This window comes from Xiphophorus maculatus, chromosome 5 (genome assembly GCF_002775205.1).
Source record: "Xiphophorus maculatus strain JP 163 A chromosome 5, X_maculatus-5.0-male, whole genome shotgun sequence".
NCBI classification, from domain to species: Eukaryota; Metazoa; Chordata; class Actinopteri; order Cyprinodontiformes; family Poeciliidae; genus Xiphophorus; species Xiphophorus maculatus.
This window is the reverse complement of record NC_036447.1, coordinates 3,110,943-3,126,539: the sequence shown is the minus strand read 5'-3', so window position 1 is coordinate 3,126,539 and position 15,597 is coordinate 3,110,943. Positions and strand designations below refer to the sequence as shown.

The 15,597-nt window shown below is 36.7% G+C and overlaps 2 protein-coding genes across 6 annotated transcripts in view; one reads left to right on the top strand and one right to left on the bottom strand.

Moving 5' to 3' along the window:
- Positions 1-1,566, top strand: part of coro2a (coronin 2A) — a 42,226-nt gene extending 40,660 nt beyond the window's left edge. For all 4 annotated transcript variants that reach the window (XM_023334542.1, XM_005797596.3, XM_023334543.1 and 1 more), the window contains exon 12: positions 779-1,566. In XM_023334542.1, the coding sequence (XP_023190310.1) occupies positions 779-910 (132 nt within the window). In that variant the 3' untranslated portion in view covers positions 911-1,566. The remainder of the gene's footprint in view (positions 1-778) is intronic.
- Positions 1,567-3,385: 1,819 nt separating this feature from the next.
- anp32b (acidic nuclear phosphoprotein 32 family member B) lies at positions 3,386-13,686 on the bottom strand. Of its 2 annotated transcripts, none has more exons than XM_005797598.3 (7): positions 13,183-13,686; positions 8,236-8,385; positions 8,033-8,155; positions 7,744-7,936; positions 5,007-5,131; positions 4,852-4,918; positions 3,386-4,100 (listed from the first exon to the last, which is right to left on the bottom strand). In XM_005797598.3, the coding sequence occupies exons 1-7, from the start codon at positions 13,234-13,236 to the stop codon at positions 4,021-4,023; spliced, it is 792 nt and encodes a 263-aa protein (XP_005797655.1). In that variant the 5' UTR covers positions 13,237-13,686; the 3' UTR covers positions 3,386-4,020. The 2 variants fall into 2 exon arrangements, with proteins under 2 accessions (XP_005797655.1, XP_005797654.1); XM_005797597.3 differs by having other exon boundaries at positions 3,772-4,103; positions 13,183-13,683.
- Positions 13,687-15,597: the final 1,911 nt, after the last annotated feature.

Here is a 15,597-nt window from a genome sequence, read left to right as displayed (position 1 = left end):
CCAGAGGGCACATTAAGGAGTAAATATACCTTACAATCCTATCAGTCCAGTACACAGTTTTCTACAGAATCTTCAAACTAAATCATAATAAATAATGTTAATTAAGGGAATTATGACATTGTCTGGGAAAACAAGTTCTCTTATAGCAAGTAGTAAGAGTATTTAAGCTACACTAAGAAAATTAAGAAGTATAAAGTCCTAAAATTGAGAATAGTCATTTGAGAATAAAGTTATAATTTTGAGAATAAAGTGATATTATGAGAATAGTCTTATGACTAATATAAAAATATGAGAATGGTCATATTGTAAGGAGTATACATAATATATCATGACTATTCTTGTAATACTACGACATCATTCTCGTTCAACGTTCTCGTAATATCACATAATTTTATGACTTTCTTGTCATTTTTTCCTTAGGATAAACTTAATACTCTGTTGCCTAATTAATATAAAGAATAAATGTTATGCTTTGTAAACCTACATTTTCAGAATGACATGGAAGTACTTAACATTTTGTAGCGCATGCAGAAATGATACAGGTGTCAGTGCTAAAACAGAAGTCATGCTAGCAACTTTAGCATAACTTCCATTATGCTAGCAGTTTTAGCATAACGTCCGTTTTAGCATCACATGTTGGTATAACTTTTGCTGTGGCTTTTTTGCCTTTTGTTGACACTTGATTTACTCGAAATCTTTCAACTTCAGAGATTCACTTCATTCCCACTGTGGGTAAAACATCCTTTCGCTCTCCCTCATGTTTTCTGTGTACCTGCAGCTGCGTCTGAAGTTCCTGAAGCAGCAGGAGGAGATCCGGCGGCTGAGGGAGCTCCTCAACCAGAGGGAGGTGCGCGTCAAGCAGCTCGAGCTGGAGATTAAGAACATCAAGAACTCCCAGACGCAGAGCTAACTTTTACGAGCGTCCCGGTTTCCCCACGGCGCTGAGCGGGACACTCCGGCTCAGATCTCGGAATCAGAAACGCCTCGTTCTTTAAAACTTCCTGGCTCTCCCGAGACTCAAACCTCGACTTGCAGCCAACACTTGGTGCACATATTCTTTGTTTGTGTACATAAACTTCTTACCTTTGCCCCATTTCTTTTATACACTTCACTGCTATGCAAGTTTACTGTAATATTTTTAGCTTTTTTTTAACAGATGTTTGAGCCTGAGCCGAAAACGCTGAATTTATTTTTTGTGCTTGATTTAAAAAACTTTTCTCCTGTATTTAAACTGCTGTAAGTGAATGAATGTGAAAGAGCTAAACGAATGACCTGCCTGTTGAACCCGAGCTCTGCCTTTCTATAAGCCGCAGATCGCTTTATTCCAGCTTTTATTTTGAAATCGTCTGGAAGCAGATTCATTTTAATGTGTACACAAAATCTGAAACTGATGCCATGTATGAGTTTTAACCCTAATTTTTATATTTATTTCAAAATGTGGGCAGGGAATACACATTTTAATCAGGAATTTGAATCCCCGGATGTGATTTATTTGGCAAATATATGAAGATGAAAATGAACCAAATGCTGTTTTTATTTTTTTGCTGTGAAAAAGTTAATGACTTATGATTGTCTCCTTTCATTTTTGCTGGGTATCTTTTTTTATTTTGAGAGTTTTAAGGTAAAACACTAAATCTGCAAAGAACAATAAGCTCCTGATGAGGTTTAAGTAACAATAGCAGGGATGTCTCAATCATGATTTTCTGCTTACAGCCAATGAAAACACACATTTTTAGGATTAGAAAATTACATCAGACCAATTAAAAAACAATTTCAATACAGAAATGTGAGCTAAAACTGCTTAATATAATTTTAAATGTAATTTAAGATTTTAATCTAGTAAATGAGGAATACATAATCTGTTCTAATTTATTTAATATACCGTAACTATATTTTTTGTCATCCTTGGTAATTTTTTTACATGTTTTAAGACACTGGATTGCAGCAAATGCATACAAAACAAATATTCTAAGTTTTTCTGTTTTTAACTGATTTTTATTCAGGGAATTGATTACTAAATGGCACCAAACAAAAGTTTTAAACCACAAAAATAAGAGTAATAAAATGATTTTTCCTGTAATCTTTTAAAAATTTGTTAGACTTTGGTTGCTTTTAACTAATTTTATGTCCTGTTTATTCCGACCCATTTATTGATTTAAATTCTCAGGTTCAACCTTCTTTAGGACACTCAATGCAATACTTGAATATCCATGCAGGATATAAGAAGACTGTTTCTCTCTTCTTTATTTTCATGCAGAGAATCATGTATGGTCAGCAAAGGGTTACATGTGCTGCTAAACTCAACGAATGAGCCAGTGTCCCGTCAGCACATAGCAGGATGTTGCAACAAAACAGTTAAAATGTGATCTTTATCCTCTGTGGCCAACATTTTTGTTTTAATGAATCAGTTTATATCTTGAATAATCCGTCACGTTTTGCTGGATTCTTGTGTCCCATTTCATGGACAAAACCTTCACACTCGTCTGCTTCAATTGGTTTTTATGACTCTGACAAACAATTCCTACATATTGTCATAATCTCATACTTTTCCGCAATTTACGGTGTTTTTGCAGCCCTTTCTTAAAGTACACTTGTAAAAAGTCAACATATTAGGCTCTTTCTCAGCATGAAAATGACCAAAATGCTAAACTTTTATTTATAAATATGTTAACTCTGTTACATTCCGTTTGAAAGTGATACGTTTTTGTCTTATTTGGTACAGCCCCCTTACTTTTTATACCCTTTCTTACGTTTAAGAGAAAACCTAAGGCTAAAAATTGGAGGTAACTCGCTACCTAGCTACTTTTGCTGCACTTAGCGCCGTTGTTTGCGCATGCGCACTGACAAGTGCTAGGAAAGTCCCTTGGTTATAATGGCGGCTGGTACACGAGTAAAGAAAACACCAACTGGTAAGGCCGCTGTTGGGACAAATGAAGGGCTAACGTCTATTTTTTTATATCATGCGATTTACCCACACCACCTTTGATCATCTAGCAGATCTCAATCACCTCTGGTTTAGTATCATCAGCAGGACTTGAAAAATGCCAAGAAGCCATAGAAAAGGACGTTTATCGGCCACTTGCCACACTGATGTCGGCTTATTGATTAGCCTGGCCAACGCCTTTCCATGCACTTCCGCTCCCTGAATGGTTGCTATGGCAGATTAAAGGATTTGTCCAAGATGCACCAGATAATCAAAGTAACTTCAGGTATGTTTCTGCTCAGGGAATAACATTGATTTAACGCTTTTAAAAATATTTGAATTACACCCCCACCTTTTAAAAATGTATTTAAACGCTTTTCTATCTTTTCATTCAATGTTATTGAATGAAAACTGATCCTATCTGTAATCTTATTAATTTTAAAGACAGCAGAAAAGCCAAAAATGTTAACATTTTATTTACAAAGTTGTTTTTTTGTCATACAGAAAGTAAAAATGTAGCTACAACCTTGATTTGTGCAACAGGCCGCCACACTAAAAACCATGGCCTGCTGGTTGCACAGCTGCTATAGCAATAATTTTATTGGGAAAAAATAACAGAAAAAAAATAGGGAAATAATAAACCCAACAACAACAAAAAAAAATAGAAGGAAAAAAATTAATCCAACAAAATATTAAAAACACAGACCCAAAACTAGATACCAGTCCCAAAGTCCTCACACGGGAATACATAAAGAGGGATGGACAGTGGAAATGTGGAATGCTGAGTGGTCGGCTGCCTGAGAACCTCTAGGGTTGCGGGTGGGAGCGAAGTGGGGGCGTTAGGTGGCTCTCAGTTCCTTGGTGTGGGAGGAAGGAGAAGAAGAAAAAAAAATTAAAGATGGGGATTGTGGAAGGGGGCAGCTCCACTCGGCCCACCCGTCGGTACAGTCTTGCTCGTAAAAAGAGCGCAGTGCTGGGGGGAGGAACAGGAAGGGCAAGTTGACACGGTTTAAAAAGGCGGTGCGAGTTGGAGGGTGGACGTTCGGGTTTGTGAGGGGGTCAAAGAGGGAAAAACTCGGTAGGCTCTCGTTTTCAGTTTAATCGTCATCTTCGTCATCCTCATCGTCGTCTTCGTCCTCCGCATCTCGCTTTCTCTTCTGGCCTTTCCCGGCTTCTGCTTCTGGGTTGAACATACACAGTACAAAAACTTCATCAAACTAATGCAAGAAAAACTATAATGAATTATGCTAAAAAATCTGCCTAAACCAATTTCTGTGGTCATATACTAGGATTATGGCCACATGTTTGCGTATATATTCCATATTCAGGCAACACTCTGTTCTTAATAAGCGCCCTCTAGTGTTCAAACTGTGTCACACCAGGAGAGTAAAGTTTTATAATTTTGTAGAAGTCATCCACTGGGGTTTGATAAAATTTTATATTTTGCATAAAGTGAAGACAAACTGAATTCCATAAACAAAACGTTCCAATGGGCGGAGCCAAGAGACACCGGGGGCGTGGTCACGTTAATATGCGTTTCTGGGCTCCACCCACTTCAGTTTTTTTTCTTTTCTTTTTTCTTTTCAGAATTTGATTATTGGAAGAAAATCCTCTCTTCCCCTTTCAGAAACAATCTAGACTTGGGATTTCCCAAAACACAAATTAAATATTTCCAGCTCTTTGACGTACATCATTTATTAAGAGTAATTACTTAATATTATCAGTTTATTTGCAATTTCAGATGTTATTTTCTATTTTAAATCCAGATAGGAAGAAGAGCTTCTGTTAGCTTCAGACTAAAATTTGGAATATATTTAGAATAAAAAAGAGTTTTGTTTCGATTAGTAAATATTTATTAAAACTCATGTTTGCTTAACGCAGATTTTATCATCCATTTGTGTAAATATGAGCTCTAAATAGCTACTCACCCTCTTCGTCTTCATCCTCATCTTCATCCTCATCCTCCACCTCTCCATCCTGACCGAACTCGTCGTCCTTCATCAAAAACATTTACAAGTAAAAAAAAACAAAAAACAGCACACTTTATGTAAACAATCCATCAGGATTGTTTGGGTTTCCTTACCTCCTCTTCACCACTAACTTCCTCGTCATCCTCTTCTCCTTCTACTTCCTCTTCATCTTCCTCATCATCATCCTCCTCGTCAAAGTCTTCCTCCTCCCCATCTTCGTCTTCCTCCTCCTCTCCCTCTGTAAAAATAAAACAAAAGAAATAAGTAAAACTCAGATTCTCCAAAACCTGATTTTTCCCTTCAGTCAGTGAATGCACCATGCAGTAGCAAACAAAAAACATCTGCCACATAAAAAAAAAAAGTACAAGATGTTTTTATAACTTCTCCCTTATTTTGAATGTAATTTTTCTGTAATTAAACAACCAATGGTCACATTAAAGATATTAGCAGGAGTAAAGATGCAGGTTCATCCCTTTTCCATATAATGTCCAATGATGGCTTATTTTATTTACAAAATTAAAATATTTTATCCCCTTTTAATTAAATGATTAACATGACAAATCTGAGATTTATAAAAGCTCATTTTGTACATACTGACCTTCAGCATCATTCTGCATGCAGTAATACTGTATTACAGGATAAATGCTGTCTGTGCTAAATTTCAACCGGCCCCCAAGTGGAAAGCAGGGGAAATACCCCCGAAACCTTCTGGGAAATCTAGATTAAAGATTTTCCTTATCTATTGAATGCAACTCTGTAAAACAGAGATGTTCTATACTTTTTCGATGACCAAGACCAAACTGCCTTCAAGCTTTATGTCTGCACAGATGCATAAAGTTATTCTGTCATTTTATAAACAGGCAACATTTTCTACATCTGAGCTGAATAAATGTTTTCCAAACAAAAAGTTCATATTTAAAAACAGTTTCTGCAAGTTTCAGATATATTCATAGAAAAAACAATATTTAGGCAAATTACCTTAAGCTGTTTTCACTTAACTTTAGGTAGGATAAATATAATTGTCAATTTAAGCTGGAGTAGATGCAATGTAGTTTCAGAGGCAATCTTAATAAATTAAACAATCTTCAGGCTCTCCATCAGTTCTACTAAAATTTAAGAAGTATGTATAAACAGAAAAAAAGTCACTTTGAGCATACGGTAGACATTCCTACAGAAATAGATATGGAAACAAAAATGGGATTGACGATCATAAGATTAGATGGATGTTATAAGTAAATGGGATGTGGAGAAACGTCTGGAACAGAAATGTTTTCTAGACTGCAGAGAAATCCTGGCTGATCTATCAAGTCTGAAAAATAAGAGCGTTTCATAGATAAAGTTTTAATTCACACTAAATATCATAAATTATATGCCTAAAGTAAATATAGGATATATATTTTATTTTGGCTGATTTTTTAGCTAATTTTGTGTTGATGTCAACAATCCATGTTTTTTTCTATCTTGTTTATGTTTCTGGAATGGGAGGATGTTGGTCATGTGGTATTTGTTTGGTCATGTGAGTCATAGTGATGCAGCACAGGATTGTGGGTATCTAACTGAAGCAGAGAAACAATGTCAGCAACATATAAGATATCGCTACATTTTGGTAGCGATATCTACCGAAATGTAGCGATATCTTCAATCGCTACATTTACCGATATTTATATTGGCCAATAAAGAAGTTCGATATAAATATCGGACTTCTTTATTGGCCCAAATATTTATATCAGCGCATTCCTATGCAACACCTTTGTGTTTTAATTTCTTTCTATCTTAATTGCACCCCATTTGACTCTTCAACAATGATGATCATCAGATAAGCAAGTTATTAAACTGACAACCAGAGAGAACAAAAGTGAGACGGAAGGATTTGATATTAGTGGAGATGAGTTTCAAATGTAATATTTGAATCAGATTTTTTCTGACAAGTCTACAAGAAACATAAGCAGAGGAGAAAAATATTTCCAAACTGGAGCCCGTAACAGCCACTACCAAATGTGTGTTCACACCAGCCCTGTTTAATCCGCTTCAATTAAACTCCAGTTTATTTGTCTACAAAGTCCGGTTTGTTTGGGGAGATTTGAACCTGAAATCGAAACTCCAACGCCGACCAAAACAGCAAACACTAGTCAGCCTAAAAACCAAAGATTTGGTTCAGTTTAAGTGAACTCTAGCTTGATTGGAATATATATGTGAACGCCAAGCAGACCGGAAACTGCTTCAATTAGGAAGTGGACTATAGTGCAGTGCATTTTGGGTAAATACAACCAAAACAAACATGCGTTTCTATCACTAGCGCTTTTTTACCAATGACAAAAGAGAAATCCTACAGCCACTAAAATCTGACACTACTCCATTTTTGTTCATATTTTGTGAAGAAGGAAGTTGGAAGCCATGTGATCAACAGCTGGAAATTACTACTGGCGAAAAAGACAGAGATGACAGGAAGTGGTAGGAGGATGATGGCACAGCATATTTTTTAAATGACTTATTGTGTGAGCAAACTTATTCACATGTGACTTTAATTGTATTTTTTTTAATGTTAGCAAAATATCGACAAAGTTTTTGGCACATTTGAAATGGAAACACAGCTACTGTCTTCTTCAGAGGTTTACATATTTCCTTCAGCGGTTCCTGGTGCAGCGCCCCTATGGGTGAGGAGAGGAGCAGCTTTTTCAAACGGTTTGGTTTGTTTGACACAGTGCAGTGTGAAAGCAAACCGCATCAACTGAAAATGTAGCAGTATTGCAATTTTGGTCCCCAAACAAACCGAGTCTACCGAACTATCCGGTGCCAAAACACCATAAGAGACTCAAACTTTGTTTGAACACAAATTTTAAAACTTCATACCTTCGTCCTCGTCATCATCCACGCCGTCACCGTCCACCTCTCCGTCAGAGTCGGAGGCTTCCCTGTCCTCCATGTCGTAGCCATCCAGGTAGGTGAGCTGAGGCAGCAGCTTGAAGACGCTCTCTCTGTAGTCGTTCAGGTTCGTTACTTCACAGTTGAACAGGTCCAAACTCTTCAGGTTTTCCAGCTTTTTCTGCAGACACAGGACACAAATCAAAACAATAAGTTTATAAACATGTAATGTGAAATGTGTAGAGTGGAGTAAAGCTCTATGCGAACAGAAACATACCAACGGTTCCAACGTGCTGATGTCTTTCAATTTGTTTCCGCTCAGGTTTAGATGTGTGAGGTTGGGGAGTTTCTCTGCTAAAACGTCGAGGCCGCCACTGATTCTGTTGTCACTCAACTCCAGCTGGAAGGTAAGCAGACGGAGACGTCAACACCAGCTGGCGGCCAATCTCACGTTAAGGAGCTGCGATGGTGAAATCTTACCTTTTTCAGTTTCGCTAGTTTAGGCAGGTTGGACACTGAGATTAGGCCGACATTTATCAAACTGAGGAATTCAAGGTTGACGAACTCGGCTGTGAGGCCTTCGATTTTCCCTTCAACCGACCGACAATTATCGAGGACGAGTTCTCGTACCTGAAATTAGATTTTTAAAAATTTTATTAATCAATTTTATTACTGAATTCTACCAAAGTCAATCATTAGGAATAAAAAAAGAGATTTAAGAGTAAAACATTAATTTACATGTTTTTGTTATTAAATAGTGAAGCATTACAGACTAACACATCCAACATCTAATATAATGCAGTTCGCATCACTCAGGTGACTCGTCTTTATTTTTTTTTTTAAAAAGAAATATTAAAAAGGCCAGATATGTCTAAGCAAGATATATTGTTAAGCCACAAAGACTCAAAATAAAACAAATGAAATGTTTAATTTTTACCATAATTTCTATTTTAGATGCCAGAATATGTTGGCATAAAAACATGTTTACGGTCAAATCATTCAATGCAGGTAGTTACTCAACAAGCCCACAGCTTGACACCTCCACCACTGTGCATGGTAGTTGGTATATAGCATTTCTGTGTTGCAGAGACACACTGATTGCAGTTTTTTGGCCGATCATTGTTTTTTCACCATGTTGTTTCATTATTCAACAACATAACTGAGCCCTGTAGAGTCTGATGTAAAGCTCCTGGGTTTTTGGCCATTTCTGTCAGCTCACTGTAGATTGATGAATTTCAAATAGTTTGGAAAAACGTTTTGGCCCTTCCCAGATTGAGGGGCAGCAAGTCCTTCTCTACATTTGCTGCTGACATTTCTCCACTTTGCCAACACACAGATCTATTCCCTCTAGACCAGAAACTAACATAATTGCTGCTTTTATAGATGGTAGTCACACTAAAGATGATTAAAGTCAAATCTATTTGATAATAAGCAACTGATTGCCAATTCTCTATCCAAGCCTATAGAAATAGGATGCAGTTTTAGTTGTAAAATTAGATTTTTACTTGAATGTTGTACAAAATTTCTAACCTACATCCGACTATTGAATCTAATTCATTTGTACTTAAATTTATATAAATTTGACCCATTTGTCAGGTAAAGTGTTAATCTTGATGCCACATTTTAATGTTTTATTTAGTCTTGATTAGATGTAATTTAGTTTTAGTCATAATTTAGCCATCTGTAGTCATTTCAGTTAATTCTTGAAAGAAAATTACAGAAATGATCAAGAAATAACCTATCAAAGCAGAGAAATGCATTTTTCCATACACCGGAATTAGATCTGACTGACAGTTTTCATTTATGCCTTGTTTGGGGGGAAAAAGATTGAAAAAAGTATGGTTACATTGTTTGTTTATAAAATTAACCCCGTAATAAAGTGCCTAAAGATTAACTGTCACTAAATAAGCTTAATTTATTCATTCTATTAATCTAATTGTTTTTTAATATAAAAACTTTTTAATGGCATCTTCAAATTTGATTATTGAACAATAATAATGTGGGATCTTTTGAAGTTTTTAACATCTGAGAACAGATTTAATTTTTTTTTTGTCTTGGGAGGACCCAGATTTACTCATTTGTTTCACTATAATTTTCAATCATCAAGACATGCACTTTTCAACGTATTTTGCTTTCACAATAGGATATGGATAAAGCTTAAAAACATGTTTTTGTTCATGAAATACTTTTCAAAACGGCCTATAGACAGGGTAGATGAGAGTTAAAAAAAAAAAAAACTTTATTCATGTGTAGTTCATTATTTTTTCAGGGACATTTTGTAACGTTAATATGAGAAAAACAACTCCAAAGGCGGAGTTTGTCTGAGTCAGCTTGAACTCACACTGGTTGCGCAATTAAATGTTGGACAAAAACAATGAAAAGCAGGACTAGCAGAGGGGAAAAACATCGAAATGAATGGCGTTTCTGGTACTAAAAGGACTTTCTGTGCGTGTCCTTCACCAAGCCGACACAGATAACCGTCTGCTTTCTTAAAACCCAAGCAGAGCAAAGCAGTAGCTTGCTATGGCTTCGCTAATGCAGCCACTAATGATAAATGCAATGACTTTTGTAAGCTAGCTGGCTACAGCTAGCCATTGCCCCCTTTTATAAACGCTGCGGAGCGGCAGAGCAGCTGCTACAGACCGCCCGCCATTAGACAGCACCACAGCAACGGAAAAGGACTGCCAACACACCCCCGAAAAGATTCACCCCTTTTCGATAAAACCAGCTTTCAATAAGAGGGTAAAAGTGGAATATTCATCGTCGTCGAGTGAACGACCGAGGTTGTTTAACGACTCGCTTTGAGGTAGAAGTTGCGAAGGAGAGAGAACGGAAAATTAGTGAGGAAAAAAAAACAAAGATGGAGACGGTTCCTTTCTGCCAGGGCTTCAAAGACGACAGAGCGACAACATGGCGACTCCAAAGCTACAGTATGCAGCTCTCCCAACACTTCAATGGCGGAAAGGGATGTTTAGAACGACTTATTACAGATATTTAAACCGCAAAACAACACTTTTTATGTCTGAAAAATGTCTTTAGTGCAAGCGTGGCTTGAGTCGAAACGCCGACCGTTGAGTTTTTCGGTTGCCCACGCATGAAACGCGGAGCACCGGATCTCCGTGTCACGCAGACAGGCTGACTCGGTCTATGGGGAGGCCACCAAGCCAACACGTCAAATTTGATTAGCTGCGTACGCGAAGTTTAGCTTTAATATTCAATGACACAACAGCTAATCGTGTAATTTTAAGTGTATGAGTGGATAAAATTATACTGTCTTTGGGTAATGTAGAAAAGGGGCAATATGGCGACCATTGAAGTTCGCTTCCGAATTGTAGTTTCGTTGAGTAAAGGGCTGTTTCACTGCTTTAGATGTAACCTGGAATAGTACATTTGATGGCCTGAAAATATAGCTGGCAATCTTTGAAGCTTTTATTCCATTTGCAAAATAAAAATTATTTACCTTTATCAGAAATAAAGCGTCAACCCTGTTTAAGTATTGTATTCTTTGATCAATAGGTAAATTAAACAATTTTAAATTGGGGGGGGGGGGGAGGAAACCCGATTTTTGAAGTTTCACAAATTGAATACAGGTTTCAGATGTTATAAGATTTGTTAAGAATCCATATCTAGATAGCCAGCCTTAGTTTAAATCAATCTAAGTTCTATTTTTGGATGTGAACATGATGTGGTCTGCACTACACAGCAAGAAAATAAGCCATGTGCATAATCGTCTCACAATCTATATGCAAGACCTAAAAACAAATTTGTATGTTTAAAGCCTGTTAAAACATTTCCATTTGATTCATATTTAAAAATCAAAATGCAATTTTTCTCAATTCAGATTTCAAAGATGATGTGCTTTAAATTTTCCTTAAGTGTAAGAAACTCCAGTGTAATTTAAATTGATACAGTCAGATTAACAAGAGTGTAATGTAAATTAAATGTGAAAACAAGAAAGCACTGATGAATGATTGCAGCTTCATAGGTCAAAAGATCAGTTTCAATGAGTCTGGCTTTTGTGTGGAATAATCTAATCTATGTTTGACTTGAAATGTTTTGGTTTTTAATCTAAAAACTCTCTGAGATGGTCTACATGCCAAAAATGTAAAACTGAATCTGCGTTTCAGGGTTTCATAGACTAGTCTGTTGTTCTAATGCTTCAAACTAATTTCAAAGATTATGTGAAATAAGCATTATACTGCCCTTGTTTGTGTTTTCTCAAATAAATTACTTCCAAGTATGCTATAACATCCTAAACTATCTTTACAAGATTTTTAATCCATTTGTACAATGGATTAATAAACAATCCATTGTAGAACTGATTAATTTAACTCATGCAGTTTGTAAAATGGATCCCATCCTGAATGTACATGTATAAAAATACATTGAGTTTTTAAACAAATCATGAATTCTGTTTAATGTGGATTAATTCAGCCCAGGTTTGGCTAGAATCAGCATTTTAGATTGAAAACTAAAACTCATCCAATGTGGCCTTAACTGAAGTGAAATGGCCCTTTACGAGAGGGATCTCCGAATCACGAGCGAACTTCGGCGTTGTGGTAATATGGCGGGAACAAATTCCTAAGTTAGCTGGCTGGGTTGCGAATAATGGCAGCGCCTGATTCCATTTAAAACACGGGCAGTTTTCAGAGTCTCGCGGCGAAATACAGTTTGTGTGACCACAAAAGCCTGTAACATGAGTTGATTTTGTAGATTTACGTTAAAGCATAGTAACGGCGTAAGCTTTTTTAACGCATGTTTAATAAAAATCAGAAATAGGAGTGGTTATGTATTTGGTATAAACTGTATTTACTGTGTGAGGAGAGTATCATTCCACAGTCGAGGTATAAGTGGTTTTTTTTGTTATTTTCGCTGGTTAAATGCAACATTAAGTGCCGCGACTCTCGATTTCGCCGATAATTAAACTCGTTTTAAACATCCAGGCTCCTGAAATCTGAATTAGTGTGTGCTTAAAAAGCGCCGATTTCTTTCTCTCTCTCTTTTTTAGCAGTTGAGCTAGCAGCAAACATGGCTTCCGACGAGTGTATAAAATACAGCGCCGTGTGCATGCCAAACGGCGGCGGAGGAAGCAGCAGAAATAAGTTTACAGATTGTGCTTAGAGCCGTGTGTGTGCAGCGGCGACCGAAGAGGCTGCGAAACGGTTAAAGCACTGCAATAATAATGTCAGCAAACTGGGGGGGAACCGCCGTTTCAAAGTGACCATTGAATCAAGCTTTTCTCGTCTCGTTGCCCCCCTGAATAATACGCCCAATCCGCAACAGTATCGAGGGATTAATGCTTGTTATGCGACTGTTTTTACTCTCTGCTACAAAGGAGAAAACACAGCCTGAAAACCCATGTGGTCACCATTAGCGAGGGGCTAGCCAGAAAACTAAAGGGTTGGTTTTAAAAAAAGCACGACTCACATCAGACGGTGTCCTGTTTCTTAGCTCCAAGTGGATCCTCTTTTTCATGTCCATCTTTTCCCCCCGTGGAAGTGAAACTTTTTCCTCTCTCTCGGGTTCTGCTGGGATCTTCAGTCCTAAACGGCAGAGATGCCCCTTATGGAGGGAGAATATAGGGCTGTGTAATGAAGTGAGCCGAACGCTAAGTTAGTCGGAGAGAAGGGGAAACCATGGAGGGAAACGGGACTGAAACAAAATATATGCTCAACAGCGCCCCCCTCCGCTCCGAACCGCCCATCGCCTCTGAAAGGGGCAATGCAGTCAGAAAACATGACGCGGCCCCCATGAAATGGATCTCTGGTGCAGCTGGTTTCTGCGAAGAAGTTCAAATGTCTAAATAATAAAGAATTATTTTAAAGATACGAACCAGATGTTTCTGTCAAATAAATCAGAGGAAACTTTAGATGTAGTTTGTCACATGTAAAATGCTCTGTATTCTGTTTTGTCTACTGTTTTTGTTGTGAAAACACTTTTTAATAGAAATAAAATCTACCAATTCAACAAAAAGCTCCCCCGCGTGTGCATGTTTCCAGTGACATCATTTAATTTGCTAAATTCGAACTTAAAGGCTTTTAAAAGTCTTAATTGTCTCCAGATTTTCCAAAATGGGCCTCAAATTACATTTAATTCTGCCTCTTACTTGGAGATCGAATCATTCCTTGTTTTTTTCATAGATTTTCTAAATGTAAACTTTTTCATTTACATTTTATTTTTAAAGAAATGCACTCATTCGTTTGTTCTAAGACTTGTTCTTGTTATAGTTACATTGTATTGAAACTACAAGGCCTTTTAACCCTTGGAATAATTCTTCTCCTGACTTTTTGTAGTTTGGTTTGGGCTTTTTATGTGATAGAACAGCTTGATTCCTGCATGTCTTCCCTTCTCTCTCTTTCCTTCTTCACGTCGTGCGACTGTTGAATAAATGCTGCAAGTGCCAAAAATATTTTCTGTTATTGTTCTGTAAAGCACTTCTAAGTTGCATGTTTAGTGCAAACCGTGTTTGTACTAAATGTTTTAGTGCTAAACGTTTGCACTAGGTTTAGTTTTTGCTTTTTTATGTGTTCACCGGGTATGACTTGATGATTAGTTGGTATGAAAACATTGTTTACAACATTAAAAATACCTAAAATGTACAAAATAGCAATGAGTAAATAGTCAGGGTTCTTTTTGGTCAATTTTTATCTCTTTTTTTCATCTTGACTTACCTTTTTAATCAAATTAATCCTTTAAAGACATTTATTTATATTCTTTTTGTAGTGTCTACTATGTCAGCTTATTTTCTTGATTCTGGTGCCTCTTGTGATGTCATCAATCCAAATGCACTCAGTCAAAGCCAATAGAGATTATTTTCCTCATTGCTCTTTAAAAAACATTGTAATTTTCATAGAATCCAAATACTTCACAAATCAACTTTGTTTTTATTCTATCAGTATATTTTTTATTAGATTGCACGCATATTTTGTTAACCCTTAGTGGGAAATATTTTTTCACTCTATTGTAAGATATGAATTAGTGAAAAAAGACCGAACATTATTTACAGTTTTACAAGTTAAAAGCAATTTGTATTTGAAAAACATACATTAAAAACATCCAAAGATGTGACATCTATGGTAAAGTTGATTACACTAATTGTGTTTTGTTGTTAAACACAATTTAATCAAGATAAAATCTACCATTTCAGAAATTGTTAGATTTCTGCCACCACAAACCATACGGTAAAACTCAGTCCAACTTAAAATCTGTTGTGAAATCATGCTTTGTCTGAAAACGCATCCAAATTTTCTGCAAAAATACGTCTCTTCTTCTCAGCTGGGACACATGGCTCGGGAGGAGGTGTGCATTTGGTTTGGAGTAAAGAGAGCACTGTGCATACATGAGGAGGGCTTGGCACCCCTCCTTCAACCCAACACCTTCACTTCCTCTGAAGTCCTAAACACTGCAGAATACTTCTAAATGTGACTATTGGTGTTTTTTTTAATTAAAAGAAATATATCTCTAAAAATCTGTATTTTAACAAATTTATTAGACGTTTTCAAAGCTGTTAGTGGAAATCCTTTCTAGATGCTCCAACTGCAACCTGTAGATGGCGCTGTGGTATCATTTGGTCGTTACACAGACATTCCTCAGTTTTAGGAGCTGAGGGTGGCTGACAGTCCTTCCTGCTTTCTGGATTGAGTAATTTGGAGGCCCATGCATACCTGGAAGGAGTTTATCTCAGCTCAAAGATTTTAGGATTTCATCTGAAGACATTTAAAGACATGAAAATACAGAAAAATACTTATATTTTCCTTTCAATCAACCAGATTTTCAAGTCTTAGAAGTTATCTTGAGTAGTAATCCAAAACACTTTTCACCAATGTATCCAGAAGTGACCGC